Source organism: Kwoniella shandongensis, chromosome 2, assembly GCF_008629635.2.
Source record: "Kwoniella shandongensis chromosome 2, complete sequence".
Taxonomy (NCBI): domain Eukaryota; kingdom Fungi; phylum Basidiomycota; class Tremellomycetes; order Tremellales; family Cryptococcaceae; genus Kwoniella; species Kwoniella shandongensis.
This window is the reverse complement of record NC_089288.1, coordinates 1,825,739-1,846,435: the sequence shown is the minus strand read 5'-3', so window position 1 is coordinate 1,846,435 and position 20,697 is coordinate 1,825,739. Positions and strand designations below refer to the sequence as shown.

The 20,697-nt window shown below is 48.0% G+C and overlaps 8 protein-coding genes across 8 annotated transcripts; 6 read left to right on the top strand and 2 right to left on the bottom strand.

Annotated features, from left to right (window-relative positions):
• Window positions 1–346: 346 nt before the first annotated feature.
• Window positions 347–2,048, top strand: CI109_101335 (uncharacterized protein; the record flags this gene model as incomplete). Its single annotated transcript, XM_032006423.1, has 6 exons — window positions 347–478; window positions 653–807; window positions 990–1,204; window positions 1,337–1,584; window positions 1,678–1,793; window positions 1,889–2,048. 6 exons carry the CDS (start codon window positions 347–349, stop codon window positions 2,046–2,048), a joined length of 1,026 nt encoding a protein of 341 aa, XP_031859258.1.
• Window positions 2,049–2,289: 241 nt separating this feature from the next.
• On the bottom strand, window positions 2,290–5,070 carry CI109_101334 (uncharacterized protein; the record flags this gene model as incomplete). Its single annotated transcript, XM_032006424.1, has 12 exons — window positions 2,290–2,622; window positions 2,693–2,796; window positions 2,856–3,002; window positions 3,059–3,149; window positions 3,201–3,238; window positions 3,292–3,563; window positions 3,620–3,702; window positions 3,758–3,903; window positions 3,956–4,523; window positions 4,641–4,735; window positions 4,805–4,879; window positions 4,986–5,070. 12 exons carry the CDS (start codon window positions 5,068–5,070, stop codon window positions 2,290–2,292), a joined length of 2,037 nt encoding a protein of 678 aa, XP_031859259.1.
• A 1,805-nt stretch (window positions 5,071–6,875) lies between these two features.
• CI109_101333 (uncharacterized protein) lies at window positions 6,876–7,487 on the top strand (the record flags this gene model as incomplete). Its single annotated transcript, XM_032006425.1, has 1 exon — window positions 6,876–7,487. The coding sequence occupies one exon, from the start codon at window positions 6,876–6,878 to the stop codon at window positions 7,485–7,487; it is 612 nt and encodes a 203-aa protein (XP_031859260.1).
• A 4,230-nt stretch (window positions 7,488–11,717) lies between these two features.
• On the top strand, window positions 11,718–12,365 carry CI109_101332 (uncharacterized protein; the record flags this gene model as incomplete). Its single annotated transcript, XM_032006426.1, has 1 exon — window positions 11,718–12,365. The coding sequence occupies one exon, from the start codon at window positions 11,718–11,720 to the stop codon at window positions 12,363–12,365; it is 648 nt and encodes a 215-aa protein (XP_031859261.1).
• A 367-nt stretch (window positions 12,366–12,732) lies between these two features.
• On the top strand, window positions 12,733–13,883 carry CI109_101331 (uncharacterized protein; the record flags this gene model as incomplete). Its single annotated transcript, XM_032006427.1, has 2 exons — window positions 12,733–13,807; window positions 13,870–13,883. The coding sequence occupies 2 exons, from the start codon at window positions 12,733–12,735 to the stop codon at window positions 13,881–13,883; spliced, it is 1,089 nt and encodes a 362-aa protein (XP_031859262.1).
• A 379-nt stretch (window positions 13,884–14,262) lies between these two features.
• CI109_101330 (uncharacterized protein) lies at window positions 14,263–15,369 on the top strand (the record flags this gene model as incomplete). The annotated part of the gene is made up of 2 exons (XM_032006428.1): window positions 14,263–15,256; window positions 15,338–15,369. 2 exons carry the CDS (start codon window positions 14,263–14,265, stop codon window positions 15,367–15,369), a joined length of 1,026 nt encoding a protein of 341 aa, XP_031859263.1.
• Window positions 15,370–15,824: 455 nt separating this feature from the next.
• CI109_101329 (uncharacterized protein) lies at window positions 15,825–16,916 on the top strand (the record flags this gene model as incomplete). Its single annotated transcript, XM_065966948.1, has 1 exon — window positions 15,825–16,916. One exon carries the CDS (start codon window positions 15,825–15,827, stop codon window positions 16,914–16,916), a length of 1,092 nt encoding a protein of 363 aa, XP_065823020.1.
• Window positions 16,917–17,209: 293 nt separating this feature from the next.
• On the bottom strand, window positions 17,210–19,553 carry CI109_101328 (uncharacterized protein; the record flags this gene model as incomplete). The annotated part of the gene is made up of 8 exons (XM_032006429.1): window positions 17,210–17,651; window positions 17,729–18,048; window positions 18,116–18,220; window positions 18,291–18,592; window positions 18,697–18,806; window positions 18,884–19,026; window positions 19,138–19,335; window positions 19,431–19,553. 8 exons carry the CDS (start codon window positions 19,551–19,553, stop codon window positions 17,210–17,212), a joined length of 1,743 nt encoding a protein of 580 aa, XP_031859264.1.
• Between the last annotated feature and the right edge of the window lie 1,144 nt (window positions 19,554–20,697).

Genomic DNA, 20,697 nt, shown 5'->3' with positions numbered 1-20,697 from the left:
TACGTTGTGCTTGCAAGATTGTTGTCGTCAGTTTGTTAAGTCTCCGTTGGTGTCTGTGAACAATCGGCTTAGTATAGCAGAGCATTGATTCGGAATTAGTATCAAGTTGGCGAGAAGCATCTGGGCGACGGGAACCGATCGGAATTCCCGGAAGATACTTTCCGTTATCTTTGAATCTCGGTTCACGTTCCGATAGGCTATTTGGTGGGTGAGGAATCGGGTCAGGCCGTCTGTCCGAATCATGCTTGTATTTGATGGCAATGTGATTGTGGAACCAAAAACACCTGCTTACTCCAAACGTCCTTCACATCCTCAGTAGCTGAAGTTTCACCAAACACACATCCTCATGACAGACAAGTACGAAGAAGATTTCCTTGAGCGAGAATTCGTGGGATATGGGTTCCATACCCCTGATCCGAAATGGCCAGGCGGGGCAAAGATCTGTGTATCCTTCGTGATCCACTACAACATGGGTGCGGTGAGTGACAATCCTTGAGAGCTACTTCCTCACCTTTTGGACTGGGCTGGGAGAGACCGCAGAGAGTAGATCAATATGTCCTTCGACCCTCCGAAGTTCCCATCTTTGAAAACGTTTCCGCCGTCTAAACGTTCTTGAGCTAAATATGAGTTTCTCCCACCGTTCCTTTTGTAGGAAGAATCCGTAGAAGAAGGCGACCCTCTATCATGCGGTCATCTTCTCGAGATCCCAAAGAACGCTCCGAAAGCTTGTCGGAACGAGAACACTGAGATGATCTACGAATTTGGTGGTAGAGAGGGTGTTCCGAGGCTGTTGAAGTTGTTCACCAAGTGAGTAGCGATAGCGTATTCTATACCGATCTTCCCCCCGGTCCCTCTCAGACGCAGTCCTAGCCCCTCAGTACGGAATGGACCAGAATGCTCTTTTCATCTTCCGGAGTCCATTCCCGTTTAGGGATTTGCAACAATATGCCAGAGACATTGCTGACGAAGGAATTGCCGTCCGTTGATAGGTACAACGCACCAGTGACATGGAACATCTACACACGAGCTCTCGAAAAGGCTCCTTACTGGGTCAAGCCGATCCTCGACTCTGGCGCTGAGATGTCCCTCGGCGGTCATAGATATAGGGATCATTTCTATCTCGATCCAAAGGAAGAAGATCGGTTGATCAATGTTGGGATTGATAAATTGCAAGAGCTGACAGGGGATAAGAGCTTGCCGAAGGGTAAGTGGTCTACCCACCATAGCCGTTTTGCGTCCACCACGATCCTTCGGAGTCCATACGATCTAATTGAGTCTAATTGAGTTCTCGCATCATGCGCATGAGCTGATAATCTCTTCTATCTTTTTAACACAGGATGGCTAGTTGAACGTCGTTCCAACCTCTCTATCAAGCTCTACACCGCCGCTCACGCCTCTCGCTCTTTACCCCTGCTCTACTCCTCCGATTCATGCTCTGACGAACTCCCATACTGGGTCCCATCGCCTATTAGAGAAAAGGACAAAGGGTTATTGATGATCCCGTTCTCGTACGATTGTTCTGATTTCAGATTCAATGCGAGAGGGTCAGGTTGGGCAAGTCCGAAGGACTACTTGGCTCATTTGGTGAGTTTTCCCCTTTCCTATTGTGCCTACCTCGTGTCCACTCTTCCGACTACACTATTGTGCTGATTCATCAATCCGGTTCTCCTCTCATAGAAAGACACTTTTGATTGTTTGTACGAAGAAGGTGAAGCGGGAGAACCAAAGATGATGACGGTGCTCTTACACCCTCATATCATCGGAAGAGGAGGCAGACTAAACTGGTTCGAAGAGTGAGTACCTTCTCGTTCTTCATCTCCATTTATCCATACCCAAGCCCGAAATCTCTCCACCACATTCGCTAATCTTCCTTTCCCTTCGTCTGTAGGTTCTTGAAATACATCACATCCAAACCTGCCGTTTGGATCGCTCGACGACAAGATATCGCAGAGCACTGGACCAAAGTCCATCCATATGACGAGAAGACGGCGTTTGGTCAGACGAAAGTGGCTCCTTGCGGACAGATTCATATCCCACGCACTGCTTAGTTTTCACGCCCAGGACTTTGTCAGTAGCGGACTAGAATCAGATACCTACACGTAGAAGCGTTAGACTATACAGACGTCGGGATGTACCAAACTGTTTTAATCAAATCCCGAATGCCTCGATGCATTGGCAGAACCAATCGCACCAACCATATCTATTTGCATAACGTCTTATGATGCCAAAACCATATATATCAATGTACTAATCTCGCAGAAGATGCTCTTATCGACAGACGAAGGGCTTCTAGTCATTCTTCCCTTTCCTACCCTGACTCCCCTCACTACCCTCATCGTCGTCATCATCGTCCATATCCCTATATCCTCCTTTCCTTCCGGAATGTCCTTCCCCGTCTTCCTCGTCACTATCTTCTCCCATTGCGAAGACCACATTCTCCTCTCCGACCCCACGGCCGCCGACAAAGGCCTTGTGCTCTTCATCATCCTCGTCGTCGTGTTGACCAAGAGGTTGGTGTCTGCCTCCGTTCTCGAGGTCGCCGATCTCGTAGTCCTCGGCGTCGGCTTCGGCTTCGTCTGTAGCGAGCTCCTGCGACGTGGAGAATCGAACATTGTCTCGAGTCTGAGTATGTAGATATTAGCATTTATACAGGCATATTAGGGTAGAGCTCCAAATCAGGGAGGCTGCTTACCGGTCGCCAGAGATACGCAATGGCTGCGAAAGCGAACAGGTATATCGTCGCCAGAGATCCGTCGAGCAAGATCCATCGGTATTTCCAGTTGTTGGGTGCGTAATCTGCAACGAATACGTTTCGTCAGCCATTTGTCCTTTCAATGTGAATAACAAGCATTTACCTTCATCTAATCTGTTCGACAAGCTCATAGAAGACACGACGAAAAACGCGGCAACGGCAATGACGGAAAGGATGAGGATTCGCCATAATCGCTGGAACATCTGAAGCTTGTGTCGCTGTTTTCGAGCTTGTAGGTGCATGATGGTACCTGGGCGATCGTGTAAGCTGTGCGCTCAACAAACGAAGGATCGTCAGGCAGCTTACCATTCAGGCTGACGATGATCCACATTAGGAAAGCAGTGAGGGTGAGGGCGAGAGGGAAAATGAGAACGAGGACGATCATGAGCGAGGCGCTCTACAAATTCTGTCAGTCACTGTGTGGCACGAAGCTATAACGTCGACTCACGTCCAACTCGACCTGGACAGTCCCGACCGAGTACAGTACTACAAGATTGGTCAGCATACATCAATTCAAGCCTTCGCCGCAAAGTACTCACCTCCGAAGATGAAGTGGAAAGCAGTCAACAGTCTGACTTTGTTCATGACTGGTCCCAAGCTCTGCGTGACCACCGACAAACCCATACTGACGATCAACAGCAAGAAGAAACTCAGAGAGTTCCTCGCCGCGTTCAGAATGGCGATGACGAAGAGGAATACCAGAGAGGTGGTTCCGCCTCCATGTTTGTTGATGTAGCGGTAGTAGGCGAATTGAGCGAGCATCTCGATGACGAGGAAAACAATAGTGCCGGAGATGTAGTATTGCATAGGCCTGAACAAGGCTGTCAGCTGATGCACGCGTTATAACACGTTGTCCGCTACACTCACAGCAACTCTCGAAGATGCTTGACGCAAAGATAAGCCCAACCGCATCCGAGTCCAAAGTAGACAACGCTGAGAAGGAGATAGAACTGCACAGACTCTGTCAGCTGGACTCGTAGCATGTACTGAGGGAGCCTAGCTTACGTTGATCTTTGGGTATTCCACAGCCGGTAGCTCTCCTTCGAAGGTGTTCTTGAACAGGACCAGACCAGAGTATTCGGCATGAGTCGCTTGTCTAGCTGTGAGAGGGATGTCCGAACGAGAGTTGACCAGGGTGACGGGCACGATACCTGAAGCACTCATCAGCTTGATCAGACTCGCTAGGAAACGTGGTGTACTTACCGACACAGTAATATCCGGTCTTTGGGACGGCATAGTTGATAGGTGCGCTGTAGATAGGTACGATTGTACTGCCACCAGTAGAACCGGTAGATGTTGACGGAGCAGTTGGGAGATCATCCAATTCCTCTCCAACGCTTACAGCGATACCATTGTCGTCGTCGTCCTTGGCAGAAGGAGTCATATCGGAAACCCCACTTGAGATACTGTCGACCAAATCGTCGTACTGCCTTCTCTCCGATCGGTCATCCATGACCTGATCAAGCGCCTCTGCTTCCTCCTCTGCTTCTTCTTGTTCCTCTTCGAGCTCCTCGCCGATACCTCCGTCCTCGTCATCTTCCACACTGCCAGTCTCAGTTTCCACAGCAGCACTACTCGTTGTCGATGATGGTTGCTCGTCGTCGGTGGTGGGAGTGGAGGGGAAGCTGGAGCTTGAGAATTTGAGTGGTGTAGTGAAGATAGAGGTCGAGTTGGCGTCGACATCAGATGGGAAGGAGGTGATGAATGATCCGAGGGCGGAGGAGGAACAGAGTCCAGAACGAACTGCGGACGTAGTGCAGATATATGTTCGCTACGCCAAGTCAAGTCTCGTCACGTCAGCTGAAAAGCTCGTCATGTTACCAGAAGAGGGGATCGGTCGCTGATATTTGGTGCTTGAGTGACGCACAGGACGGTCAACACCACCCACCGAGTTATCAGGCGTTTCTACACCGAGATATGGCACATCCTTCCATTCATATATGATCAACGAGACTTGTCCGGTCGAAGAGGGGTCAAACGCAACTGCACTCGTCTATCAGCTTGATTCCGCGATACTAATCCTTCTGCACAGAGTCGATACGTATGACATACCTTCTATGTACGCGCTCTTCCCTCCATACATGCCCGAACATACCTCTCGAAGCGAGTCGGTATCACTGATTGGCACTGCGGAGTCAATGAGTTAGTGTCAGCGAGCGTATCCGTTGCCGGACCAAATGTTGTCGGTGGACGGAGTGAGAGCTGAGAGAATGATAAGGCGAGCGATGCTTACCTCTGAAAGCGCTCGCAGAATGGAAGATGCTGCACCATGTCAATAGCAGCAATGCCAGTCGATGAAAGGGCAGAAGGGAAATCATGGCGCGTTGTCGGACACAGCGGTCGGGTGGTGTCGTCCCGTCGCAGAGTACAACCCAGAGAGAGCAGTCTTGATTTCGTCTCACCCGAGATAGATTCGCCACTGGATGGAATGATTGCAGCAAGAACGGTTGAGAAGAAGTTGAGCAATGATTGATGAAGTGTCAAGTTATCCTCTCAAGCTGCGCATCCATTCTGACGTTGTGAAACCGTGTCTCTTTAGATCCATCCTCCACGTGGCGCATCACCTTTTCTCGTAATCCCCTTCTGCTGTATCAGATTGCACCGTTGGTCAACCATTACACTCTACTGCTCGGTATATCAACGGTCTCCAACTAACCATTACGGTACGCAATCTGGTACACGGAATGCATTGATTCTCCCATCGATCTCACATAAGGAAAACGCTTTAATTTGCTTGTCTGTAGCCTGCGCCTCTCATGTTCCTCTGAGTCCATTAGATCGACCTTGTGCGCAGTGTCATCATCAAGCAACGCAATCTCACCACTACTCTGCAACAATGAGAGTCATTCTATCAGCTTTAAGCCCGAACACTTGGAGGTCATATTCACCACCACACCCCTCACAAGGCGGTTCCTTCCCTTAGTCTTCGGTGTCGACGACTTTGATACTCTTCAGAAAGTCCTCGGCATTCTCCATAATCCTCGTCAGGTTGTTTCTCTTCTTGCTGCGAAACGTCCTAAAAGGATTAGACTCGATGGACTGTTGACAGTGAATGAGGAGGTCTTTCGCTGAGATACGTTGTCCTGAAAAGGGAGAAGGTGACAACGAGAGGAGAAGAGACCTGTGTCAGCCTTGTCCGTTCTGGCCTTTCAGATTCGTTAGTGAAAGGGTGACACAGCACAAGAACGTTAATACACTTTCTAACGTGTCGAGAAGCTACCGAAATATAATCGGAGTATGCTATAGATGTATATCAGTAGAGTAAGAGATCCTGTCAGCGTTGCCAGCCCGATATTATATCCTCCGTTAAGTTTCTAGAGCGGCTTGAACGTGGACAACCCACTCAAAATATATCAGTGTGCTCGACTTGAAAGTCCTTAAGGTATGTAGTTGATCCTCTGTAGAGTGGTCAGCAGAAGAGACAAGGAAAGGAAGTCATGATGGATGCCCAGTCCATGAAGTCGCTCGGGGGGATTCATCCAGCTCAAAGTGATCACGAGGGTAAGTGCGCTAAATGCACAGGTCTCTGCGGTAAATCGCAATCACTTGCCTCGTGTCAATTCGATCATGCTGAAACCATACCGTTGATGCTCAACACCGTAGCTGGATACGGATCACGAGCAAGCATCTCACGTTGCACGTCAGTTGAGTCATTGCAGTGATAGCGTCGAATCTATGTTTCCGGGTAATTTGGAGATTGTGATCTTTGCTGATAAATCGACATCCGGCTTATCCGGCGAGGCGTTATCAGAACCCTTCACGATGATCAATCATCAGTCATGATAATGATCACGACATGACTTCTCAGACGGGTCATGCTTGACACACAGGAGCACTTGGTGGTGAATTCGAGATGCATATGCAGCAATAGCTAACGCACAAGGGATGCGGGAGAGTGATGTCCGTCAAATTGGGTTGTTGGGCGTTTCGGTTGATAATCAGACCGGTTATCTTGAGTAAGCAGATCGTCATTCCGCCCTGAGATGGTGACATACAGCGTACTGCTCATCGACATCGACACACCGTTTGAACACATATATAACATAGGTCTAGGTGTAGATTATCTTGTACACTCTTATCAGCATAGTCATCCACATCCACATCCACATCAGACTCGCGCAACATGTCCACAGCCAAATCTATGCGAACGCTTCTAGGTGCTACTCCCTCCACAGCCAGCGTCAACGATTCCACCCTCATCATCATCGACGCCCAGAACGAATATGCCGATGGTCTCTTGACCACTCGTAACCTCGAGTCCACTCGACCAGCCATCCGTTCCGTGCTCGACAAGTACCGAAGCGACGAGAACAAACATCAAGGCAAGAACATCGTACACGTTCAACATATCGGCGGAAGCGCTCCCATCTTCACCCAAGACACTCCTCTTTTCGATGAGTTTGAGGAGTTGAGACCTGCATCCGATAGCGACGAGAAGATCATTACCAAGAACTATCCCAGTTCTTTCGCCGGGACCGATCTCGAAGACTACCTCAAGACTTTGGGCGATGCGGGAAAGAAGGTAGTCTTGACTGGATACATGGCTCATGTGTGTGTTAGCACGACCGCGAGAAAGGCTTCGGAGTTGGGCTTGGAAGTGGTTATCGTTGGAGACGCAGTCGGAGACAGGGATATCCCCGGAATCACTGGAGAAGATCTCACCAAGACGGCTCTAAAGGAGCTCGACGACGCGTTCGGGACGGTGTTGAAGAGCAATGATATCCAGGTCGCTTGAACAAGTGTGAATCAAGTGAGTGACTGAGATGCACATTTCACCCAACCGACTCGCTGACATACCGCTATTCTCAGTCAATCATTTCCGATGATAACAAAAATGCATCTCCATAAATGGCTTCCTGTATTGTCAAGCTGCCCAATCGCTGCACCGTGCCCACTAATCCTACCACCAGTACAGGGCTGTTGGAACCCTGCTGTCTGTGCTTATCCATCGCTTCACTCTTGCCTTAACGCGAACACGAGCAGGAAACCGATGACCTACAGACTGTTTTGATACTTATGACGTTGGTCAAGATTCATAGTGGAGCTAAAGGGGTAATACACGAGGTCTGACCTCAAAGGATGCCCGAACGGTGTGGTACTGATTCACCACTACAGTCCAACTTAAAAAAGGCCATGAGGTGAGCGGTCTTCTTCAGCTTTTGGAGTTCCGGTGACAAGGCTTGCCTTGGGGCCAGTCTCGTATGATATGATCCTGATCAATATGGCGTTTATGTGTTCACTCGGTATGAGGCGTGACCTCACGCGAGTGGCAATCAATAAGTGAAGTAGATGTCTGACCGCTACACATGTCGAACAGTCTAAGAGGACAGGGGGAATATGCACAGTGAGTTAAACATTATCGCCACTTTGTAACATCCTTGATGATATCGCTGCTATGACATGTTCCAATTGATACTGGGAGGCTGTGAATGGCATAGACCGAACCTAAGTGAGATCCCAATTGACATACATTGACCGCTTCCCTGTCTCCTCCCGTTCTAGCAAGACTAAGCAACAACATGATTTGCCCGTTACTTGATTAGTGGATGAACATACACAGACATTATCACCTGTATTCTGTGCACACAGTATTGGCAAAAGTGTTGACACAATGACCTCCTGACCTGATGAGACAAGACACTCAGAAACTGTACATGATCGTCTTCTGATATCACAGCAAGAAAACTCAGATTACATTTGTAATCATATAGCCATAGACTGTCCCAAAATGGGAAGGGTTACTCAATGGGTTACATGTGAATTCAAAAAGGGCAACTGTGACAGTGGATGGGCTGAAGGCAGTTGAGGATCATTGCACAGGAAGGCTGTGTACACATAGATGAGCATGGTCAGTTCAGTTCATGCTGCTCTAATTTCAGGACCCTGATCATCATATTTCATGAGAGTCTAACTTGTGCTCAGGGGTATGTAAATGCTCGGACGACCTGGACTGGTAATGAAGGTGCTTGAGGGGTCTGCCTGAGGATTTGACAATGGGATGACCAGATTAGTTCTGCATTCGTAACAGCATTGTCAGGGGCGTCACCCCGACCAGCCAATGACCAAGATTCGACCCAAAACAGTATTGTAAATGTGAACTTCGCGTATGTCAAGGACTTAAGGGTATAACATATATACAGCTAAGTCGAGACTGATCGGGTGACTACTAAGATCGTGGCTACGGTGGCTAAGTTCATGTACTACGGTGAAGACTAAAATCGAGAATCGCTGGGAATTCGTTCTCTTGACTACGGTTGTTCCTTCATCTATATCCCTTTGCGATTCTCGCTTGTTCTCGGTTATGTTCATGTTCCCGGTTGCCAATTGCTAAAAGGCCATATTCTGGACTCACATGTATTGGTAAAGATCTAAGATTCGTGGTACGACGATGTGATAGTTCTAAGTTTGTATAAACGCGTCGAGGTTTTATGAATTACGACGAGTTTCGTGGCATGTTCGCGATTATCGGTATACGGTCGCGACAAGCATGGTTGGTGCTCATGTACATGGGTGAAAGACTTGTACATGATCAGTCTGCAATGGTATCATATTCCTCTCTCCAGTTTCCAGTACTCTTCTGTTGCTGTAGTATGGAAACATCCTCCTTCTCAAACCCAACTCAAATATGCTGGACATCCAATCAGCTGTATAATGACAACAATCTGCTCCTTGAGTGTCTTGCACAGGTGCAGGTGTGTCATTTTGGCCGTTCTTCCAGACCTTTCTATCAGACTCACAACACAATGAAACATGGGAGTGATGGTCCACTATGTCGCCATATTACCTATGGTTACATACTACGCCTCACTATGTCATATTATATCACATTATGTCAAGTTGCATCATACTATGTCATACTATCTCATCCTTTGCTTCTCAATGCCCCTAGCTAAGGGGTATCCAGTTTCAAGGATTAAAATCAAAGGAACTGGCAAAGCACCATCATAATGACAGTGTTGCCCTCACTGTGACTGCCTGAAAAGGCAAACAGAGCGGCACATATGTTCCTCTTCACACTTAAACCAATTCAATATCATCCCACAACACACTCAATTCAAACCGTACAATTTGCAAACAATCTCTCATATTGCTATTTGTCTCACTACCAGCGTCTCACTGGGTGAAACTGCATCACCACTCACTTCATACTTTCTGAACAGTGAGTGTAGCTATTGAATAGTGGTTGACAAGTGAGTAGTACTGATAATCCTACACAGTCATGACATCATACATTGCTTCCAATCAATTGGATTACCCTGTTCCCCTTGAGCAGTACTGTGAAGAAAAATGGAACTGTTCAGTTCAAGACTACATCAGTACTCACTGCTGTGCCACTTCACATTTGGACAGCCTAGTGATTGCAGCGCACAGCCTGCATTGTGTAGAAAAGAAAGACTTGAGGAAACATTTGCAGTCCTTCGAATGCACTTCTACAGACGTGCATGACTGTCAGATCAACAAAGACATTACTCGCCTGTGTAAGTCTACCAAAAGTCAGATCGCTGAGTTCATCCACTCAAACCAATATTCAAAGTGGAAAAAGGCCCTCTGCCATGGAAGACAGCAATGTGGAATGAGTAGTGATGTTGACATTCCCGAGGTTTACCAATCTGCCAGTGTATTTGCCATCTGTGGAGCACCAGTGCCCCTAGGACCGATACAGCAGATTGCGCCATCTTCAAAGCAAATTAGCGCCTCGAGTGTGGTTTGTGAGATTGCTATCCACAAGTTTGGCAATGACACAATTGATGGAATCAAAACTGAGACAGTCTCAAATGATGGTCAATCAATTGTTTGGTACTCTTGTAGCCCCTACCATGCTGAGGCCCGGATGGCAAAAAACATCAGGGTACATCCAAAATGGAAATCAGCTGCGCAAACGAGCACTTCCTCTCAAATTTCACATGCACAAAGCAGTTCCACCAGACAGACAAGTGAGCCAAGCACTGCCCCTCAGCCATCGCAGGGGAAGAAACGCATGCATAATGGCAGACATAATCTCCCTGATGGCCGTGATCAAAAATGGCTGGACTGATCAACAGATTGTGTCAGCGAATGGATTGGGGGTGTATGTCTCTGTGTTGGAACTAGTGGGCTGGTGCAGCAATGGAAATGGGCAGGGTCAAGGCAGAGAGCTCCAGAGGTTTCAGTGATTGGGTGAATGTTATATGGCTAAGGAGTAATGGGATTTGGTACAAAGTACTGCATGATAGATGTGTGCATAATTCTGAGGATAGTCTGATCTACTCGAGATCATGTAAATATTGATTGAGGGTATGGGATAGAGCTGTATATAGTGACAATCAGTACTGGGATAGTAAAGTAGTGTTATGTGAAGTAAGGTATTATCCCTGAAATTTCTATACACAAATTGAAAAGGTTTGTCTACCTGTCCAGAAGCTGTTTGATGTGAGGCAATGTCCAGATGGTGCATTTGGCAGCTATCTGCACAATGTATCTACTGATGGATGATCTTACAGGTGGTCTGCATTTTGCACACCTTGATGGACTGTTACCCTTCTCTGGCTGATACTTCACATCATCATGTACTGCCCCAGTCTCATATTTCTCATCCTCGCAAATCAGAAGACTGAACTGATCTACAATCAGGGCACCTTCAACAACAAAGGATGAGGTGTTGAGACATGTATCAGAGTGCTCACCTTTTCATCTGGTCAGAAAACAGACCTTTTAGCTTGGAAGCATGTCATATTGTGTGATTGTCAGCTATTTGCTTCTCCTCATTTGCCTTCACATTTTGCTGCTTGCTTATGTGCCTCCTGCCCCTCTTCTCTGCATTATAATAGGATTTGTTATGCCCACCAAACAGTTTTCATGATCCTCATCTACTCCTCATTCTTTCCCACCATACATATCATTTCAAATCTCTTCTTGTGTTGCATCACTGCACTAGACCACAATCCCTCATACTTCACTGCAGCTGTTTGAGACACAACACTCCACCATGGACCCGGAACATTGCCCTTCCACCATTCAACCAAGTACAGATTTCAACCCTCCCAACAGCATTGCTACTTGTGCAAGTGATAGTCAATTTCAACACCTCTCCAACCTGGAGACAGGTCAATCGGCCAAGAAGCCTGATAACTTCTGGTCAAGACGGCGCTTTGGTGCTCCCTCTCACACACCTACCCAAGAAACTTCAAGTCAAGACCACGATCATTCTGTAGCCTGCAACACCACTGACAAGGGCAAGCAGCCAGTATATCCATTACCTGCCTATCTTCATGGAGCACCACCCCCTTTCCAAGCTAGCCATGTGAACAACAGTTACGAAACCACTCCAGACCATGACCCAACTTTCCCCCAGTCATCCCAGCATCATCACGACCATGAGCATGAGCATGAACATGAACAAGAACATGACAACCATGATGAGCATGATGAGCATGACCAAACCTTACCACTCATCCCCTCCAAACATACCTGTGATCACACAGGACAACCGGACCCCTCATATGTCAAGGGCATCAGACGTGCCAAGATTGCCACATACTTGACTTTAGCAGCAACAGCTGGTGGTATTGTTGCGCGAGGTGCTTTAGGACGAGTGGTCAACGGACCTGGGTCTTCTGGGTCTAGCTCTGTCTAGTCCGTACGTCTCAGCTAGATCTTATAGTCAATTTGCTTTTGTACATATTTGATTATGTATCGAGCAGGGGGGGAGGGCAAGGGTTTTTGTGGGTATCTGACACTATGCAGTTGAATGGTACAGAGTGAGGCCGTTCTCGCTTGGATTCCGTTAGAGAACAAAGCAGAGAGGGCAAACGCCCACGAAGACAATCTGAAACACGCTTTGGTCGCCGTGTGTACCGACTTTTGTGATCCTTTGAGCAAGCTTGATGCGGTGCAATGTACCTTCGCCCTTCGTCATCCTTCATCCCATCCGATCGCTTTTACTCTGCTTCTTTCTCCTATCTGGCTAGAACGCTTATATGGCGATGCGATAATTATCAACCATGTCCGAACATCAACGACTCCCCAACGATATCGTCCAGCAAATCGCTCGACAGCTCGAATCCGACCAAGCGCATCATACACTATCGAACCTCGTCCTCACCTCGAAAACGAATCATCACACACTCGCTCCTTTGCTGTATCGCCATATCAATCTTACAGATCACTCGGGCTCGCGACTGTTTCAGGCGTTCAAAGATATCCCGAAACTTGAAGCGTATCACCTTCTCCGACCTTTAGCAGCATTACAAGATGATGTGGAGGAAAAGGGATCGTTCGGTGTTCCATCGGCGGTGCGGTGGCGATACAACCTGTCTTTGATCCAGACGATGACGGTTCGCATGAACGATCCTACAGCAATTCATGAGGAAATCAGTCTGTACGCGACTTTGATGGTGGATACTTTGGACGAAGTTTTGATACCCAATCTCAAGACGATCGTCGCTTACCCATCGCCTTGGCGTGCACCGGGGGCGGAATATGACTATCGTCCATTCTCAATGGAGCTTCTGTTGATAGCCAGCCGACCATCAGCAGTCTGTACGACTCCCCAATACCGCGAAGGGGGTGCGTTGCATTCGTACAACGACGGGCTAGGGCGTCCGATCATGAACTCCGAGCCCGCCAGTCGCGCAATGAAGTCAATCAACACTTTAAACTTCCATCGTGCGATCCGAATGGACTACGCATATCCAGGAGTCAAAACAATGAGAGTATCTCTCACTCCTCCTGTGCCGGTCTGCACAACTTTCCCAGAAGACCGGGTATGCGAAAGTATCGGTCATCCCTTCGACTGTTACGACCGAGAATGTAGTTTCCGTATTCTGTCCGAGTTCACCCCTTGGAGACATGGTGAGATAGAAAATGGCAGTCGACGTATCATATTGCCAGGAGTGAAAGATGGGATACGAGAGATCGATGGGCTTCGGATCGAAGAAGTGAACATTATGAAAAGCGCCTTCGACAACAGATTCTTCATAGACGAAGTTTCCGATTCAAACGAGACAATTTTGGGCAAGTTTGCATTTATCGAAGGAAAAGAGGCAGAGGCAGAACCACCTTGCGAGGCGTGCGGTTGTGAGTTCTGGATAAGTTCCTCCTACATACGAATTTGATACTGACAAGAATTTGTTGCTTAGTGCCCATATATTGAGGCATTGAGGCATAGACAGCCCCTCACCCGGTGATCGCGGAGTGATCCGGAGACAGCGCAGGAGCGGTCCAGACAGAGGAAGTTATGCATGTAGTCCTCATTGTGATCTCTTCATTGTTCTCCTTGAGGCCAAACTCAGTTCCACTTTGTGAACTTATCGACGCTATCTTGTTGCTGCGAAGAAGACAAAACGAACAATGGTCCGGTGTCCCGGCCTAGACTATATATAACTACTCGTTTAAAAACTCAGCACGGACCCATAAGCTATGCAAGATCATTCGTAAAATACAGATGAATTCACCAAGCATAACCACAGGTATCGATTCTTATTCTTCTCTTTATCCTACATGTGCATATTATTGCAAGCTCGGCGATCAAGATGTCGCTTCCACCAGCGGACGGCGAGGTTTTCCGCGCTTGCTTCACATCTTGTCCGAACGAAATCCTCCTTGTTATCATCCAACAAATAAGGGACGGTAGTGACACCTCAGCGGCAGATCTCAACAGTTTACAACAGTGTTCAAGGAGGTTGTACGGGTTGACGAATCCTACCTTGTATCGGCATGTCGAACTCTCGCCCAAGAACTCGCGGAGCTTCTTCGACGCTTTACTCGCCAGTCAACAGTCCAAGGAAACAGCACCCATAACACCCGACGATCCTTCGACATCCGGAATTAGATCGTCGCATTCATTCGTTCCATATCACAGAGATCGATTTGCGAGAGTCGAAAGTATGTCTCTGTCCCTCGGTCCCGACTCTTCAATATGCCACTTCTGTCTTAATGCTCCGGAGTATCCTCTACTCCTGCCCAACCTGAAACGACTCTCGCTCCTCAACCTTCACGAATCGAACTATACCCAATGGGTGCTGCGTGTTTTCGCTGCACATTGTGCACCACTCGAGCATCTCTGCTTCCACGGTCGACTCAATGACGAAACCGGTTATGATATAAACGTTTGGGAGGTTCTTGAAAAGAGTGTCAAGACAATCACGTACCATAATACATGTGGGAAGGTCACGTTACCAAGAAGGGAGATCCCTCTCAGGATCTCTTACGACAGTCTCGACATGGACAGTGAGCCAAAGGTCGATGGTGATGAAGAAGACGATTTGGATAGACAGCAGGAAATCTTAGATAGGACGTGGATATTGACTCAAACGTTATATAATGAGTCAGGTCCAAGGCGTGTGGTCGCAAAGCGTCCGGCCACAGGAGAAGACATAGTGACGGAAGAGAAGGTCTTCAAAGATATGGAGAAGTATGTGAGGGAGATTGGGATCAATCATAAGAAGACCGAACTCCTCGAGTCCAAAATCGCTTTCATTACCGGGAAAGACGCGGAGCAAGAGCCTGTGTGCGAAGCTTGTGGTAGTGAGTGTCCAACATGTGCACTATAAGCGACTGCTATGACGCTCATACAACATCTCCCTTGTCTATCCAGAACGTGTGTAGAATTCTACCCTTACTGGTCGACTGAGCAGTAGACCACGTCCCCATGCGTATGATTGCGGATGCTTGAGGGATTTAGCCGTCTTTCGCAAGTGAGGCGTATGATGAGGCGGTTGTAGTACCCACCTTGCGAAGGATGTATGAGGTATAAAGCGACTGCCATGGACAATGTGAGGTCAAACGGGATATGTATCATTGACTAGAATAAGTCTTACAGACAGCCGTGTTGTCATTTCCTCTCTATTCCGCTGCAATGGTTATATACCTGATGATTGAAATAATCACAACCCTTTCATGAACAGACATTGCACGGACATTTACTGATCATCCCTTCATTTCCTTTCCTTTGCTTTTCGCTCGAGCCCTCCAACGCTGCAGTAAATTCACGATTTCGTAACTTCAATTCTCATCTGTTCCTCTTCTTTCTATCTTCTCAATCTCAGTAGTCTGTGTAGTCACAGACATACATTGAGCCTCAGCAAGTTCAACAATGCCTTTCAATCTCGATGGACTGACTATCTCTCCGTCTTCTCGCACACAAACATCCGCCACCCCCCTTGATTCCCTACCTGCCGATGTCCTCACCTTGATCATTATGCAATTGAAGAATGTCAGCGACCATCCCGCTTCCGATCTCAACAGCTTACAGAAGTGCTCGAATGCGTTTTACGCTTTGACGAACCCCATCCTCTATCGACATATCGATCTGTCTCCCAAAAACTCCAAAACCTTCTTCAAACTGATGGTGGAGAGTTACTCTGATGAATCCCCTCGGTTTCTTCTCTCGCGGACTGCTCCGAACCTCTCTCCCGAAGAACAGGTCGATCGCGTCAACCGGTTCGCTTATTGTCAGAGTATATCCATTGACCTCGAGCGTTATCCCATGGCATATCGTCATTACGACCTCGTCCAATCGAACGAAAAGATCTATCTTCTTCCAAACTTAAAACGCCTATCGATATCCAACGCAAATCACTCTAATCATCACGTCAACCCCCTTGTAAGATTCATTGTGAAGATCTCGCCTGTCGAACACTTCTGCCTGACTCATCCTGGATTCAACGAATGGAACGGTTCTGTGTTCGAATGTACTGATCTTATTCCTCAAGTGAAATCGATAACCCATCACGGCGTCCACGGCTACGTTGACTTACCTCATCCCACAATGATCAATACGCGACTGTCGTTCGACGATCAGTATTGCCATGACGGCGCACCTTGTCAAAGCCAACCTTCAGGTCATACTCAAGACTGTATTAAGGCGATGTCGTACGGAAGGGCCGAAAGACTTATCGAAGTACTCCTTGAAAGTCCAGGATCCTATCGGATCGTAGGGAGCCACCGGACAGTCCTTTCGGCGCAAGATGAAAGCTATGGAAGTGACAGTCGAGACCAGACCAGAAGAGGATTGTCTGTGATCATTGGGAACAGCCTTGACAGTGAGGCAATCTACCAGCTACAGAAAGCAGTTATGGAGATGGCGAAAGATATCGGAAAGAAAAGTGTAATTGAGTCGAAGATCGTCATCGTGGCAGGGGAAGAGGCAAATCGAGAACCGATGTGTGAGGCATGCGGTAGTTAGTGATTCAACCTGTCGTTGCTGTTCTGAGGTGTGCGATTGCTGATGGTGTAGTTGTCAGAGCCAGTCTGAAAGTCAAGATGAGCCACATCATATCGGTTCAAAGAGGACGACCGTGGAAGTTCAATCATCAACGGACGACGAGGAGAGCATCATGTCAACAATAGCTGTTGAGGTCTGTACAGTGTTCTGAGCAGTAGTCATGCACAACGAGTCATTCCAAATCTACAAATTATCTGATCTTAGTCTACTCTTGTCTAGTCAAATCTGAAAGCTCTGATCTATTCTATCCGAACCTACTGAGTCGGCACAACATAAGATTTCGATTCCCCCTCGACCGGCTTCGAGTCAATTTCCTCTACCTCGCTTCCCTCTTCTGCCGTGACGATACCCATCACCCTCTTCTCCTCTTCATCATTCTCATCCGCATATCTCTCGAAACGTAACGTCTTTTCTGGGACACGTACCTTCTTCTCTGGCCAAATATTGTATGAGAGGACGTACATCGTCATTGCTAAGAAATAAGTCATGACGAAAGAGATGTAAAACATGTTTTTACCACCTTGGGCGATAGGTAAAGAGGGACTGATGGATGCTGCGAAAGAGGGAAGACAAGGGACCAAAGCGAGGATGGTGATGGTGCATGCTCGTGGGTTCCATCCTCTGTTGTACCAATATCGGGAGGATGAGTCGCCGATGTACAAGTCGGGAATGATCAGGTTTCCCTTCTTGACAACGCTGTGAAAGTGAAGGAAGAAGAGATCAATCAGCGTGATCCTCTGGAATGAAGATAGAGAGCGGTCTTGTCGACTTACTAGTAGTCCGTGAACATGCACGCGGCGATAGGAGCGAGCCAATAACCATAACCAGATAGGAAAGTGATGAATGCAGTAGCTGAAACGAGCAACTTCCAAGGGACAATGACGATACCTAGAGCGGTACAAATCACTTGACCACGTCGAATCGTCATCCAACGAGGAAAGAGAGCGCTGACGTCGGAACCGAAGGGAAGGGAATTGGTGGCGAGGTTGACGGCAAGGTAGGCGAGGGCCATGGCTACAGCTGCAAGGAAGATACCGAATCGCGCTCCAGAGTTATGTGGGTATTGGTCAAGCATGTAGTCGAGAGTGTCCCACTGTGGGTGCGACAACTTGAGCGTCAGCTGGGAACTCGTCAGAATCGCGAGGCATAATGTAGCTCACCAGATTCCAGTATGCTTTGCCTGTCATCTTCTTGGCAGCAGAAGCAACGAGGATGCCATACAGACAAGGGATAGCAGAAGCAATAGGATAGCCGATCAAGGTGGTCTACAAGCAGTCAATGAGCCACCACTGTCAGCTGCTGAATCCACGTGGATGAGAAGCAGATTCCACATACCCATAGTTGAGAGTTTGGTTTATCGGCGTACCTCGCCATGTCACCCTGGTTTACAGTCAAGCTCGAAGCAGTACCCAGCCCAGCGTTGAAAGCCCTCAACACAAGCCATATGTGGGCATTCTTCGTGAGTGGTTTGCTCGCTGCGAGGGTGGTGAATGATACCCCGCCAGATTTGATCATCCACCATGCGAGGACACCGTGCATTGCCCCAATGACGAAGACTGATTTGATGTAATAGAACCATTTCAGATCGCGAGAGTGGACGAACGAGATGGCCATAAAGAAGAACATAAATATGAAGACTGGGGATGGGTGGTGGGTAGCACCAACACATGTCAGCGTTGTGATCTTGCTTGACGACTAGAAGGGCGGGGGGCGGGACCGGAGTCACATAGGGTGCACTCACATGAAGCAAGGTTGACCGATGTGATACCAGCAGAAGCGGGCAGGGCGTTTGGTAAAAGCTTGTATCGCGGCCAAATAGCAGTGATAGCAACCGTAACGAGTCGACCACCACTACAGTACGTACGAAGCACAAGTAATCACCATGAGCATACGAACGTTGTTTGCGATATGATACTGTTTCCGCTTACTAGTACGAGTTGACGCCGTTCCATATTATACAGACGATAGCACGCATGGCGACAGCCATATACGATCCCCACATCCCGTAGACTGATCGAGCGAATACTGGGAAACCGATATGATATCGAGCAGGACCTCTACCGTTTGCAACCTGCGTTACGACGACACACAGTGTTAGCATCGAACAACTAACATGATACCGATGGGCAAAGTGAGTATTTAAAAGAAGTGACTCGACTCGACTCGACTCGACTCGACTCACGATCAAGATTGTGATGAAAAGATGGGCAAAGGCGAGCGATAGCCAAGTGTCTAGAGGGTACAATCCTAGACTGATTATACTTGATCCAGCTGTCCAATTACTAGCGTTGGCGGCGTGTGCTCCCCAAAAGGCTAGGAATGTCCATCGCGTCCATTTACGATCTTGCGGAGGTGAAGGTGCCAGATCGAGATTGGTCCACTGCGATCACAAGTAGATCAGCATCGCGCTCGATGATGTTAAACGAGTTGGGTACGATATTTGGTTAGACGTGGAATGTAGTGGTTGCGACTTACTCGATGCCTACGATCATCTGAGGAGACTTGTTCTTCACCTATAGGTGGAGGAGCTTCAATATACTTTACAAAAGCTTCTTTCGACGTGAAGGCATGTTTGAACTGGTCGAGCTTGTATCCCATCCTGGGCAAATATGGCAATTGCTTTGTTGGCGGTCAAGGTCTGATCGGTCGGTCGGTGGATCTAATGTTGAGGTTCAGCAGTACAGCAAGACAGATGTATGGATGTATGGATGGGTCCGAATTGGACATATATTTCAGAAGGCAGTTGCTTCGTGATTCGACTAACTGACGACGTGAGTCAGAGATAGTAGTAATCGTGTTACATGTAGTAGTACTAGGATCCCGGGTGAGGTGATCAAATTACATCTTCCGAAGGATCGATCGTACTGTATCCCGGAAACCGGAAAGAGCCTTCCGAGGTGTTCTGCTAGATGCACATGCTTTCATCAAGCTGGAAGACTCGTCGGCTTTGGACGAGCGTGTTGCAGCTCCCTTTTGTGGAACGGAATGATAAGAGCAAATGTGATGATTGGTTATCATGGACTTGCCCTGACTTCAGGAAGCGTCTGAGCGACTCCCAATCACCACATCTGGGCTTGACTCCTCCAGTACTCGTACTGCTGTGCGCTACGGGCCATGCCTGAGTGCTTATCTCTACACGGAGGACTAGTGCGTGTAGTTGATATCCCTTTGCGTGGTTGCTCTGCTGTAAATTACCCTACGTTCCGTTCCACGCGAGATAAGCCAGACGGCCAACTCCGGAAGATCGTTCCGAGCGTTTCTGCAATAGACCAAAGTTTCCGTTTTACAGTCCGTCACTTTGGCTTGCACGGAACAGCTTGACGCAACTTCCAGCATGCAGTCTCATCAAAGCACTTGAGCACAAAGCAAGGGTGGTCTTGCCAAGCCACGATAAAACAAGTTCTTCGGATTGTGATAATGCCGACGCCGATGCCTGCTTCCTCTCCCCTCAGATCACACCCTCCCTTATGTTATATCGACTTTGGAAAAGGTCATATCCGGCACAGCTTTCCGGGCGACTTTAATATGACACTCTAATGTAGCTTCCAACAGTGAGACCTCCACGCCCTTTAGCAACGATGGCAGACCCGATCCCTACTTCCTGTCCGTTGGCTGAAACGAAGGTCAGGACTGGCCCATAACTGTGCCAAGCCAAGAGATGCGATGCGCCAACACAAAAGACCGGATTCAAACATCGCAATCGTATTACATGCGCTTTGGTTGATATCTTCATACGATGATA